Consider the following 15,177-nt stretch of genomic DNA (forward strand, 5'->3'; position numbering starts at 1 on the left):
ATACCCTAAAAACTATAGAACACTTCTGAAAGAAATTGAGGAAGACACAAAGAGATGGAAAAATATTCCATGCTCATGGATTGGCAGAATTAATATTGTAAAAATGTCAATGTTACCCAGGGCAATTTATACGTTTAATGCAATCCCTATCAAAATACCATGGACTTTCTTCAGAGAGTTAGAACAAATTATTTTAAGATTTGTGTGGAATCAGAAAAGACCCCGAATAGCCAGGGGAATTTTAAAAAAGAAAACCTTAGCTGGGGGCATCACAATGCCAGATTTCAGGTTGTATTACAAAGCTGTGGTCATCAAGACAGTGTGGTACTGGCACAAAAACAGACACATAGATCAATGGAACAGAATAGAGAACCCAGAAGTGGACCCTGAAATGTACGGCCATCTAATATTCGATAAAGGAGGAAAGACTATCCATTGGAAGAAAGACAGTCTCTTCAATAAATGGTGCTGGGAAAATTGGACATCCACATGCAGAAGAATGAAACTGGACCACTCTCTTTCACCATACACAAAGATAAACTCAAAATGGATGAGAGATCTAAATGTGAGACAAGATTCCATCAAAATCCTAGAGGAGAACACAGGCAACACCCTTTTTGAACTTGGCCACAGTAACTTCTTGCAAGATACATCCACGAAGGCAAAAGAAACAAAAGCAAAAATGAACTATTGGGACTTCATCAAGATAAGAAGCTTTTGCACAGCAAAGGATACAGTCAACAAAACTAAAAGACAACCTACAGAATGGGAGAAGATATTTGCAAATGACATATCAGATAAAGGGCTAGTTTCCAAAATCTATAAAGAACTTATTAAACTCAACACCAAAGAAACAAACAATCCAATCATGAAATGGGCAAAAGACATGAAGAGAAATCTCACAGAGGAAGACATGGACATGGCCAACATGCACATGAGAAAATGCTCTGCATCACTTGCCATCAGGGAAATACAAATCAAAACCACAATGAGATACCACCTCACACCAGTGAGAATGGGGAAAATTAACAAGGCAGGAAACCACAAATGTTGGAGAGGATGCGGAGAAAAGGGAACCCTCTTACACTGTTGGTGGGAATGTGAACTGGTGCAGCCACTCTGGAAAACTGTGTGGAGGTTCCTCAAAGAGTTAAAAATAGACCTGCCCTACGACCCAGCAATTGCACTGTTGGGGATTTACCCCAAAGATTCAGATGCAATGAAACGTCGGGACACCTGCACCCCGATGTTTCTATCAGCAATGGCCACAATAGCCAAACTGTGGAAGGAGCCTCGGTGTCCATCAAAAGATGAATGGATAAAGAAGATGTGGTTTATGTATACAATGGAATATTACTCAGCAATTAGAAACGACAAATACCCACCATTTGCTTCAACGTGGATGGAACTGGAGGGTATTATGCTGAGTGAAATAAGTCAATCGGAGAAGGACAAACAGTGTATGTTCTCATTCATTTGGGGAATATGAATAATAGTGAAAGGGAATATAAAGGAAGGGAAAAGAAATGTTGGGAAATATCAGGAAGGGAGACAGAACATAAAGACTCCTAACTCGGGGATACGAACTAGGGGTGGTGGAAGGGGAGGAGGGCGGGTGTTGGAGGGGAATGGGTGACGGGCACTGAGGTGGACACTTGACGGGATGAGCACTGGGTGTTTTTCTGTATGTTGGTAAATTAAACACCAATAAAAGTTAAAAAAAAAATAAATAAAAAAAAAAAAAAAAAAAAAAAGAGTCATGCTCAACTAGTGGAAACCAAAGTAGATGCTTCAGCATGTCTTACTATGGCAACATGGCAACAGCTGCATCAACATGTACTTGATCACCATCCAGAAAATTTATGTCATCACCTGTCAGATTTAAAGGCCATAAGGCAATACACATTTTATAAATGCTCACTAAAACAGTTTAAATTTTTATAAAAATAGGTAACTTTCGTAGGGTCTAAATAGCAGCTTTTGTTAAAGTTATAAAGGCTATTGTTGAATTCCCCCCTCCCTGAAACACACATATACACATGCGTGTGTACACATTTTTTACATGTGCTCAGGACTTTACATAACATCTGGGACACATTGGGAAAACATACCATGCCAAATCATTGACATAAAATGCAAAGTCAGCTAACTACTGCTGAATATACATTATATATGAATGAGCAATGAAATGTCTACATTTTAGACTTCAGTTTTTAAATGTGTAATTCATATGATATATGTTCAAAATGTGTAGGTTATTTTTCTATTATCTAAATTTTTAAAAAGTTAAAAAGGCGAAGAAAAATGTATGTGATAAATGTAATTGTTTTCTCTATTTTTATCAATGCATTTGTTGAAATAATTATCTCTTGGTTATCAAGATCCTTTCAAAATTGAAATGCCTCAAGATATGACGTAGTACCCTAATATGTAAGTCATTTAGTTTTATTCCTTCTTGTCTAAGTATCAACTTACCTTGAATGAAGTCACGAGAATCACATACTCTCTCTGTGATAATATTAGTTTTAAAAAAGGAAATTATCACTAAGGAGCTATTAATTTTACTATTAAAATGCTTATACATATATTACAAATTCACAAAGTCAGCAGTTGTGTGTATCAAAGCAAAACTTTTTTACATAATTACATCTTAGGCCTCTCCTATAAAATCGCTTAAAATGAGTTGATCCATGATTATTCTGAAAGTCTGAGCCTACTGAAAGTTGATAGAATTGTATTTGTAACATTTTTTTTTCCTAGAAGTCAAACAAAATTATCCATCCGTTGTTAAAAAAAAATTACAGAATTCAAAATTATTTAATTGTGAACTGTGCTGAATTTTTTAAATTCCAGAAAAAAAAGGTGCAAAATAATGAGAACAAATAGTAAAGGACAAATTAGTAGTTAAATGAATATAGATAATTGTATATTATCCATATGTTTATTTTGGAGAGGAAAACAAAAGCAATTTTAGGAAGTGATAATGTTTTACTTTTCAAGTTAGTGTTTCTGTTTTCTTTGGGCAAATAGTAGTGGAATCACTGGATGGTATAAAATTACTATTTAATTTTTGAGGAACCTCCACTTTGTTTTCCACAGTGCCTGCCAATTTACATTCCCACCAATGCACAAGGGTACTTTTTTTTTTCTACACCAGTGCTAACACTTGCTATTTCCTAAATCTTTTTGATATTAGCTATTCCGAAAGGTATGAGGTGATAGATAAGTCCTTGTGGTTTGATTTACATTTCCCAGGTCTCCAGGATCGCACCCCAGGCTGTAGGCAGCACTAAACCGCTATGCCACTGGGGCTGTCCTGGCTGGAGGACTTCTGAATAAGAGTATATAATGTGTATCACTGACCAACTTCTTTGATGAAACCCTCTTGATGTTAGGAAATTATTGTGCTTAATGATTTTTTGACTAGCTGCTAGCTCTGTATAATTTCTAGGCTCTAAAATGGCAATCTTTCTAACTGCTGTGAAGTAAGGGCACTTCTTTCCCCTCAAAGTTGTCATTTTTCACTGGTTTTCCCTTTGAGAGATAATTTTAACACAAACCCATTTATTCAAGAACTTGTATCCTGCTTATTTGTTAGCCAAACCATTTTGCCCATGTTGTATTTCTCATTCTTTCTTTGTCAAAATACATGTTGTTACAGATTCTGATCCTGATCCTGAAGGTAGTAGCAATATTATTGAGTGTGATAGTGAGCTTCCCAAGTTTCAATTTTTTAAATACACAGTGACCAGCAGTTAGTGTTTCTCATAACTAATGTAGGAAATAACTTCCATTGGATGATCTACCCCAATGGAATTCAGTTGCATGTATAGCACCATCTTCTAAGTGGACAGTTTATTGGTCAAGTTCCTTTCCAGCCTCTGTTAAACTGAGGCCTTTGTTGGCCTGGAAGAAAAATTAGAAGAGCAATTCAAAGCATCATTTACCAAACACGGTACATAAAACTCTAAAAATGAGACATCTGTTAAAGCTATTTTCTGTCATACATATGGTTTGAGGGTTTATACTTTTTTTTTTTTTAGCCTTACATATTATTCTGGCACTGCTGTGTATCAGAATAACACATACCCACCAATAGTTAATATGTGTAAGCTGTATTGGTACAATCATATCTCAACAGCTTTCATACAGAACCTTTGAGTAAAGAATGTGTTTTTTAATTTCTTATGAAATTAGCATTGTAAAGCAAAAAAGAGTATCTTAGCAAAATTATTCCTTGAGACTAAGGGACAGTCTTTATTTCTTATATCATCTGAAGCATTAAATGTTCAACAGCCTCTCAACAATCAACTTTTGGTTGACTTATTAATAATGGAATTTTATTTTGTATTGTTTATAAGTGGATGCACTCTGCATGACTGCATCAAAACAGCTCCTACATTTAAATATCTTAATTATGTTTAATTGACATCACATGTCATCTCCTTGCTCTTGGCATTGCATTTCTCTACTGAGGATAGCAGTGGTTGTTTCCATTTAAAGTGTTTGCAACATTTATTCCAGGCTTTTTCTCATCCTTTTGGGGTTTTTTGGCAAAATGATTAAAGTATGTAGGATAATTGTGGAAAGGTAGGGTTGGGTAAGGCCTCACTGTAGGTACTTTTTTGACTCAATTTCACCAGGTAAAGTTGTTAAAGACTTGAATGCCTGTTTCTCTTTTATCATGATTTTGCACAATACCGATAAATGGCCTTAACAAGCACAAATAAAAATAAAACAATTCACATTTCTATCTGCAGAGTTTATTGTAACCCATGCTTTGAATTTTATCATGATTAGCTTCAGTATAGTTAGTGAATCCTTTATTACTTTGTCATCCTATATAATGTTTAAAATATCATTCTAAGTCTGAACTCATATGCTATCCTCTCTGGCTACAGGATTTAGAACATTAATGGTCTGAATGAGGCTATCCATTTAGAGTAAAGATTAGGAATTTTGTAGAAAATTATTCAGATGATGAAAATGGGACCTTAATACATACGTACATTAGTTCATTCAAGAAATATTGACTGTTTTATGTAATGTACTGTCTAATGATACTGTGTGGAATATGAAAATGAAAAAGTGGCCAAACTTTTAAGAGTTTCCAGCAGACTGAAGAATAATATTATATAGAAATATTATTATATTGTCAAAAAAACCAAATACATTAAGAAAAAAATCTTATTCAGGTTTAAAGTAATACTGTACTAAATTTCTCTGGGGCGATTTGGAGAAACGTAATGCAGAAGGTGTCAATAAAATGAAGTCATTAAAGATAGGTAAATATATAGAAGCATAATCAGAAATAATGGCCTTTTCAGGTGGGGCAGGAAATCTACAAAGAACAAAGGCATAGTGAAGAGAAATCTCAAGAAATGTTTAAGTAACAGGAAAAGGTTTACTTTCATTGGAATGGGAGTTTTTGAAGCTGTGTAATGGGAAAGAGGTAGTAAGTTATGCTGAAGTTTCACAAATTGCTAAACTTGAACACCAAACTTATTTGGTAGACAATGATAAGCAACTAAAGATTTTCAGAGTATAAACCTATGTAATTAGATCTATGCTGTAGTCATATTATTTTGTCAGCAGTTACTAGTGTACAAATGAGTGGTGTGACACCAGAGGCAAGGAAATCCCTTAGGAGATGTATGCAGCTGTCCTGAAGAAAATACTCAGGGACCATTCTGTAGTCTTTGGGTGGGGGTGGGGCGGGCACTACAAGTGGTCACATGCTAGCTGGAGCTGAAGAACCAACCAACCCAGTTACTGAATATGTTCTCAAATATCAGCTTTAAGTGATTTGGCAGAACAGATTCTGAAAATTGCTATTATTTTTTTGGCAAATGCAGGAGAAACAGGAATGAGCACCATTTTGGACAGAGTAAACTTAATATGGCATGTGAATGTGTCAGGAAATCAGTTTGTAATGTTCGTGAGATTTGGAGTTATTCCTGGAATTATCTATCTATGTAATGATGAAAGCCAGAGACTATGGGGGACTGAGTTGATGCAGAGGCTCCCTTTTGTTGCCATTACTAACACATAAATATAACCACTTTTAAAACATATAGCCAAACTCAGAAAAAGAAAGTCCTCAGATTTCATCAAAGAAAGTGTGGTAAGCATGCAGGTTGATGCCACTAGCATATGGGGTATCTATTTCAGATGTAACTCCTAGTGTCTTGAAAATGGAATTTTAATGTCTATAAGAGGAAAAGATGGATACTCTACTAAAGTATGGATTTGAAAGTGATTATTCTTGGAGCTAGGAATCACCTCCTTGCAAATGCAAAGTCAGTAGAACTTGTGGAGTATTCTGAAAAACCAAATTAAGTAATTCAAGTAGAAATTTGTCCAAGAACTGGTAAAGTCCACAGGGAAAGGGTAAAAAGAAGTCAGATCTTGTTTACAGAAACATTTGAATAACTCAAGACTCTCATGGAACACCTACAGAAACTAAAATAACTATAAAAAGGCACAGTAAAAATTATATACCACATGATGATACAAAGTACCCTAAGAAAAAAGCAAAAAGAAAAAGCAGGAAAACTTTAACAGAAAAAAAGGAAATAGAAGAATCTGAATAGAAAATGATAAAATAACCCTTCAAAATATAGAGGCAAAGGAAAAACATAGAAGAACAAATCTTTACAAAAAATAATGAAGCTTTTGCATAAAGAAACTTTTCTTGAAATGAAAAATACATTTATTAAATAAAAATGATGATTGCATTGAGCAGCAGATCACAAACAGTTGAAATGGGTATCAGTGACTGGAAGTAGGATCTAAGGAAATTGCAATAATACAACATAGAAAATTTTAATAGAACTTTTAAAAGTGAGGTTAAGAGCGAATGCCTAAGAAAATTTTCAGAAAGAGAAAAAAGGGAAATTAGATATGAGAGGCTTAATTAACCACTGCCTTGAGGATTTTCTAGATTTGAAGAAAAACATCAATGTAAATATTAAAGAAGTATAACAAGTCCTGACATTCTCATGGTAAAATGTAGAATATTAGATATAAACAGAGAATCCTAAGGGTAATAGAGAACAAATTACTATAAAATTGGTATAAGGCATTACCATTAGATAGCAAAATTCTCATCAGCAAAACTGAGACCAGAGATGGTAAAATATGTTTAAAATGAAATGGCAGAATGACTGTTAACCTAGAATGTTATACCTAGCCAAACTACTATACAGTAGTGAGGGTGAGATAAAATCATTTGCTGACAAAATGGTCGGCAAGACCCAGCCGTTACTGAAAGAAATATCGAAGGATATAGTTCTATAAAAACTATGTTAAGCCAAAAGTAAGAAACTGGATAAAAAAAAAAGAAAAGAAAAAAGAAATGGAGAGGTTGTAGTATGGGGTTTCAGCAGAGTATGAAATAATTTCAGATATGTCTGTGAGAAATTTAACCACCAACCAATCAAAAATAGATAAAAGGGGCTATGGCATAGTAGTGAGGAGAATCTTTAGACTAGATACCCTCAACTCTATGTATTATCCCTAGTTACACAAGGGATTAGAGGGAAAACTTGAGTGAATGAAAATGCATGTGGACAAGGTTAAAGTCACAGCACAAAGTGACATCATTCCCAGATAAGTTGGGAATGAGAAGTTCGTTTGCTTTTATTGTTTTGCACTTGTTTTTTTAGGATTTTTTTTCATTTTTAGGGAAATAACATGTAAATACATGGCTTTAATTTTCTATTTAATCACATCTAGATATTTTGGGTTTAGAAAAAAGGTGATTATACACACGTGTACACACAGACACACACACACACACAATTTATCTATGATTATTGTATCCACATTGAAAATATGTGTTCTACCAACCTCAGCCATCTTTTCCAAGTGTTAGATATATGTAACATTTCCTTTCCACTTGTTTTGATTAAATTTATACAGATTAGTCAAACAAAATTATAGTAACTATTAGAGCAGAGAAATAGATTTCCTCTCCAGCATAATTTCTAAATTTTAATTGAATTAGGCTCTTTACTCCTCTGTCCTCATCACTGCTACCTCCTAATTTATAAAATTGATTATTTTAATTTCAAAATAAAACTTTTATTCACATTTTGATACTTTTGAAATTAGATTACATGTTGGAATCAATAGGTATGGGTTGAATCATTGAATATATAGCTTATTTTTTTACTCCAAAATCTTTTATGAAATTCATAGCATGTCTTATAATGGACAGCATCTTAGAATCATGGAAACACAGTCTTATGGTCTGTCTTGTTTTGTCTCCACTTTTCCTCTGACAACCACTTCCAGAGTTCTCTAAGAGTTAACATTTCTGGAAAACTACTCTGATCTTGTCAGTACATTACCTAATAATTTTGAGTGATCTCAAAGTTCAGACTCCTTGGCGTGGCATTCAAGGGCCTTATTATCTAAAGCCTGTGATATTCTGGCTCAGAGAATTGGATCTCCAGCCTCATTTCCTACCACCCCTCTCTCATGTGAATTGCTTCATCCCTGACAATCAACCACATGATGCATTATTTTAATACAAGTGTTGTAAAATCTCCGAGGAAAGTTTAATAAAATGAGATTGGTGTTGAACTGAAAATAGCTAAAACAGGCTTTTTCTAAAGCTTAATACTTTAAGATGGAAAAGTAGCATTATTTCAGGAAAGGCTTGACTTTTATATTAAATTGTCGAAGAAGCTTATGGAATATCTTTATTTGGAGTCTTTTAAACATAGACTAAAACTCTTCTGTTTGAGATGATTTAGGTATACCCATGAGAGATAAACAAGATGAACTTTGAGGCTGTGGCCAGGTTTAGGAGTTTGGGGGTGATTAATGACTGTATCTAAATGAGGCCAAAAGATCCAGATGGGAGTGAAGAGAAATTCAGTTAGTCATCTACATGTTATCTCTCTATGATTCCAGAGACCTGGATATTTGACAGTTGGATGTATGTACTTATTTAAATAAAACTATGTAGTTTGGTGGTATTTTTTGCTTTGAATGTTCATGTGTTACTATAGTATAAAAAACTCCACAAGATAAACATCTGTTATGTTATTCTCTTCAGCCATCAAATAACATACATCAAATTGTAATTACTAGATAAAAATGTGAGTTAAATTGAAAATATTCCAAAATGGCTTTTATTTGTTCTGAGAATAATGGATTAGTGTAAAATACATTTTAATGACTTTTTAGTAATTTCTTTATTTTTATAAAATGAAAACTGAGAAATGATTTATCCATCATCTATATATTTATATGACTCTGTGTTTTAAACTTAGGTATGTGTCTTGTGCCCTGGGCTGTCCATACGAAGGAAACATCACACCACAAAAAGTGACAGAAGTAAGATACCCCTGGTTTCCTAGTTCTTAGTAAAATGATGTATATTATTTCTAAAAGGGGCCTATTTTCCTTACTGTTATTGCATCTGCACAGCAAAATTTAAGGAGAGCCATGAAATGGAAGACAAGTTTGATCAAGTTATTAACTAATTAACTGTTTATAGCTCTTGAAAGTTAAGTAACATTTGAGTCTTATCATTTGGGTGCTCAAGGTAAAGGAATAAAAACACCTGTTTCATTTTTTCCTGGGTAGAACTCAGGGAGTGACCTTTCCAGGGTCCATCAGAATGTGAGGGCACTTGCTGCACACACACTTAAACTTCACTTTGGTTGCCCAGCTAGGGTCCCTTTGTTTTTGTCCTGCACACTTTGGCACTTGTATCAGAGTATACACCACTTTTGCTGGACACTGTTTCTGTGGCCTTGAGATCCTATAGCTCTTACTGCTGAGATTCAAGTTCCTTTTATTGGCAGTTGTGTGGGAAATAGATTATAATCACTAAAGACCTGCTTATTGACATTCACTTTCTATTTCCTTTTCCTACTTATTAATTGATACCAATGAATACAAGATACTCAGTCTTTGAGACTATATTAGGCTCTCCAGAACTCATTTGTATATGAAATATTAATTTGCATCTGTTGTTCTTTTCATATATTTTGTAATGTGGTACTGAAGTAGTGAAGATTGCATTGTTAGAAAAATCAGAATTTAGGAAGGATAAACTTTCAGTTTGGCTAAAGCCATTCCTCTTTTGTACTTTCATTTGAACTTTTGAAATTTACTGTAGATTTTTTTTTCAAATGAGTGCTATCCCATAGTCTATTTTTTAAGAGAGACCTTTGCACACAGAGGTCTATAGTATAAAATAAAGAAGCCTCAATGTTGTAGTCCTTCACCTGCATGGGACCCTTCTAAGACTTTGTTATTAATTTACATTCATAATTGCATATACTTTTCTTAACATTTCCAACGTGTCCTTACTAGCATCATCATTAGTGTAATTCTAAAAACATTAATAATGCTTAGAAAGAAAATATGCTAAGTAAGAGTGTTTGTTGTCTATATTTTACAGAAGAGACCAGAGCTTTAAAAGGTAATTCTACCCAGTATCACATTACTAGCATGAGTGGCAGCTGAGATTTAAATCCAGGCTTGTCTGATTCCAGAACTCATGTCTTTGTTAACATACCATGCTTCCTCCTTGCAAAGTCCTATTGCTCTTTCAAAGGGACATTAGTAACCTAGCTTAAAGGGAACTTACAGTTTACTTTGCACAAGTACATCCATTTATGAGCCAGAAAAACTAAGTTAGAAATATATACTAACTACCAATCACAGAAATACTTATTTATAGAGCTGGAACTGGTATTGATATCTCTTGAACTCTAATCCAGCACCTTGAGAAATACTACTTCCAAAGTAAATTTGTAATTCTTCTGTTTGATTAAAGGGTTGAGAAAGGAAGCCTCTCATAATTGAAATTGTAGCTTATAATTTCATAACTGAACAGTGTAGATAGTTATGACTCTAAGGCAAACCTTAGAAAAAATATAGTCATAGCTTTATAACTTTTATATAATACTTAGGATTTAATAAACAAGAAAAAGGACCAGAAAACTAAAATATAAGGTTTTCCATGAATACAAAACTAATCTTAGTTGTGACTTTTACTTCTAGGTTATTGCTAAGAAATAACAGGGTTTGAATCTGTTCATTTCCATTGTTTTACTAACTCCCAAATTTTCCTGACAGGTATCTAAGAAACTGTATGGCATGGGCTGTTATGAGATTTCTCTTGGAGACACCACTGGAGTGGGAACTCCAGGAAGCATGAAGAGAATGTTGGAGAGTGTCATGAAGGAAATCCCATCTAGTGCTCTTGCTGTTCATTGCCATGACACATATGGACAAGCCTTAGCAAATATCCTTACGGCCCTTCAGGTATTTTGTGTTATTTGTGTATGTGTATAAAATGGATATCCTTACTTATAAATGTTAAGAGCTTTAGTGGGATAATATTTATAAATTGCTATGGATATAATGTTTAACAGTGTCTACCACATGACAAGCATTCAGGAAATTTCTGTAAGTTACACACTTCTTTTTAGGGCAGTTGTGTCTCCTGTTACTATTAATTTGATTTGATAAAATTTGTTCTTTTTTACTGAAGGGTAGTTGACATACAATATTATACTAGTTTTAGGTGCAACATAGTAATTCAATAATTATATACATTAAGAAAAGATCACCACAGTAAGTGTAGTTCTTCTTGGTCACCATATAAACTTACAGCAATATGGACTATGTTCCACATGCTTTTCATGATTATGACTTTGTTTTGTAACTGGAAGTTTGTACTTCTTAATACCATTCATCTATTTTATCCATTTCCCCTATCCTCCTTCCTTCTGGCAACCAGTATTTATGAGTCTATTTGTGTTTTTTCTTTGCTTGTTTGTTTTGGTTTTTAAATTCTGCTTATAAGAGAAATCATATAGTATATGTCTTTTCCTGTCTGGCTTGTTTACAGACATGTATTATTATACACACAGCATTTGTCTTTTTTATCTGACTTATTTGCAACATCTATGTTGTTGTAAGTGGCAAGATTTCATTTCTTTTTATGGCTGAATAATACTGCCTTGTGTATATATGTACCACATCTTCTTTATCCTTTCATCTATTGATGGACATATAAGTTGATTTCAGGGCAGCCCAGGTGGCTCAGCGGTTTAGCGCCGCCTTCAGCCCAGCGTGTGATCCTGGAGACTCAGGATCGAGTCCCACGTCGGGCTCCCTGTATGGAGCCTGCTTCTCCTTCTGCCTGTGTCTCTGCCTCTCTCTCTCTCCCTCTCTTGTGTCTCTCATGAATTAAAAAAAAAAAAAAGTTGATTTCATATCTTGGTTATTGTAAATAATGCTGCCACGGAATGGATAGGTGCCTATATCTTTTTAAATTAGTGGTTTTGTTTTCTTCCAATAAATGCCCAGAAGTTGAAATACTGGGTTGTATGGTATTTCTATTTTTAATTTTCTGAGGAAATTATATACCGTTTTCCACTGTGGCTGCCCCAATTTACATTTTAACCAACAGTGCACTAGAGTTACTATTTTTCCACATCCTCACTAGCACTTATTATTTCTTGTCTTTTTGATACTAGCCATTCTGACAGGTGTGAGCCAATATCTCATTGTGGTTTTGATTTGTATTTCCCTGATGATGAGTCATACTGAGTATCTTTTCATATGTCTGTTGACCATCTGTATGTCTCCTTTAAAAATACGTGTCTAGGGATGCCTGGGTGGCTCAGCAGTTGAGCGTCTGCCTTTGGCTCAGGGTGTGATCCTGGAGATCCAGGATCGAGTCTCGCATTGGGCTCCCTGCTTCCTTCTCCCTCTGCCTATGTCTCTGCCTCTCTCTTTCTCTCTCTCTCTCTCTGTCCATCATGAATAAATAAATAAAATTAAAAATAACAACATAAAAATGCATGTCTATTCAAGTCCCCTTCCTATTTTTAATTGGACTTTTCTTGGTGTTAAATTGTGTAAGTTCTTAATATATTTTGGACGTTATCCCCTTATTGGATACATCATTTGCAGGTACCTTCTCCCATTTGGTAGGATGCCTTTTTGTTTTGTTGGTTTCCTTCATTGTGCAAAAGCTTTTTATGGTGGTGTAATCCTAATGGTTTAATTTTGCTTTTGTTCCCTGTCCCTGAGAAGATGAGTATAGAAAAATATTGCTAAGCCCAGTGTCTAAGAGATTACTGCCTGTGTTTCATATTAAGAGTTTCATGGTTCCAGGCTTCATATTTCTGTTTTTAATCCATTCAGATTTATTTTTGTGCATGGTGTAAGAAAGTGGTCCAGTTCCATTCTTCTGCATGTAGTTGTCCAGTTTTCCTAGCACCATTTATTAAAAAGACAGTCTTTTACCATTGTATATTCTTGACATCTTCTTTTGATATTCTGATGTCCTTTGTCACAGATGAACTAACCATCTCTGGGTTTATTTTTGGCTCTCTGTCCTGTTGTTTTGATCTATTTGTTTGTTTCTGTGCCAGAACCATTCTGTTTTGATTAGTTTAGCTTTGTAGTATATTTTGGAATCTGGGATTGTGAGACCTCTAGCTTTGTTCTTCTTTCTCAAGATTGTTTTGGCTATTCAGGGTATTTTTTACTTCCCTACCAATTTTACAATTGTTTGTTCTAGTTATGTGAAAAAAATGCTGTTGGTACTTTGAAAGGATTGCATTAAATCTGTAGATTATTATGGTTTGTATGAGCATTTTAATGATGTTAATTCTTCCAATCCATGAGCATGATGAAGCTTTCCATTTCTTTTTGTCGTCTTCAATTTCTTTCATCAATGTCTTATGGATTTCAAACCACAAGTCTTTCCTGCTTGATTAAATTTATTCCTAGGTATCTTATTCTCATTGATGCAGTTGTAAATGAAGATTGGCCTTTTTCATTTTTCTTTCTTTCACTTTGTTATTACTGTATAGAAATGCAACAGATTTTTCTTTGTTAATTTTGTATCCTGCAACATTGCTTAATTCATTTTGTGGTTCTAACAGCATTTTTGGTGTACTCTTTAGAGTCTTATATATAGTATCATGTCATTTGCAAATAGAGTTATACTTCTTCTATAACAATTTGGATTTTTTTTTGTCTGATTGCTGAAGCTGACAAGATTGGATATCCTTGTCTCATTCCTGATCTGAGGGGAAAAGCTTTCTGCTTTTTGCCATCAAATATTATAACTGCGTTTGTCATACGTGGCCTTTAATATGTTCCATTTAAACCCACTTTTTTAAAGAGTTTTTATTAAGTGATGTTGAATTTTGTCAAGTGTTTGCACCTATTGAGATAAGATTTTTATTCTTCATTTTATAACATAGTATATCATGTATATTGATTTGTGAATGTTGAATCATCCTTGCATCCCTGTAATAAATCCCCCTTGATTATGGTGAATTATCCTTAATGTATTATTGATTTTGATTGATAATATTTTGTTGATGATTTAGCATCTATGTTCATCAGAGACATTAGCATGTAATATCCTTTTTAAATAGTGTCTTTGTCTGTTTTTTGTATCATGGTAATGATGGTTTTGTAGAATGAATTAGGAAGCTTTCCCTCCTCTTTAATTTTTTTGGGATAGTTTGAGAAAGATTGATATCAACTCTTCTTAAAATATTTCGTAAAAATAACCTGTGAAGCCATCAGGTTCTGGACTTCTGTTTGTTGGGAATTTTTTGATTTTTGATTCAATTTAATGGATCAGTCTTTTCAGATTTTCCATTTTCCTGTGTCAGTCTTGGAAGAGTATATATTTCTAGGAATTAATCCATTTCTTTTGGGGTGTCCAAATTGAGATGTATAATTTATCATAGTAGTCTCTTATGATTATTTGTATTCCTGTGGTGTTGGTTGTTATTTCTCTTCTTTTGTTTCTGATTTAATTTGTGTCCCCTCTCTCTCTCTCTCTTTTTTTTTTTTTTGTAATGAATCTGGCTTTCAATTTTGTTTACCTTTTCAAAGACCCTGATCTTAATTTCACTGATCTTTTCTACTGTATTTTTAGAATTTATGTCATTTATTTCATTCTGATCTTTATTACTTCCTTCTACTAACTTTGGGGTTTGTTTGTTCTTTTTTCTGGGTTCTTTAGGCATAATGTTAGATTGTTGAGATTTTTTCCTGTTTCTTGAGATATGAGATAGGCCTTTTTCTCTATAAAATTCCCTCTTAGAACTGCTTTTGCTATGTCCCAAAGATTTTGAAGTAATATGTTTCTGTTTTCATTTGTCTCCATGT

The 15,177-nt window shown here is 34.0% G+C and overlaps 1 protein-coding gene across 8 annotated transcripts in view; it reads left to right on the forward strand.

Moving 5' to 3' along the window:
• Positions 1 to 15,177, forward strand: part of HMGCLL1 (3-hydroxymethyl-3-methylglutaryl-CoA lyase like 1) — a 200,719-nt gene that overhangs the window by 81,081 nt on the left and 104,461 nt on the right. For all 8 annotated transcript variants that reach the window (XM_041732240.1, XM_041732427.1, XM_041732507.1 and 5 more), the window contains 2 exons: positions 9,285 to 9,348; positions 11,104 to 11,292. In XM_041732240.1, coding sequence (XP_041588174.1) covers positions 9,285 to 9,348; positions 11,104 to 11,292 — 253 coding nt within the window. The remainder of the gene's footprint in view (positions 1 to 9,284; positions 9,349 to 11,103; positions 11,293 to 15,177) is intronic.

This window comes from Vulpes lagopus, chromosome 1 (genome assembly GCF_018345385.1).
Source record: "Vulpes lagopus strain Blue_001 chromosome 1, ASM1834538v1, whole genome shotgun sequence".
Classification (NCBI taxonomy): Eukaryota; Metazoa; Chordata; class Mammalia; order Carnivora; family Canidae; genus Vulpes; species Vulpes lagopus.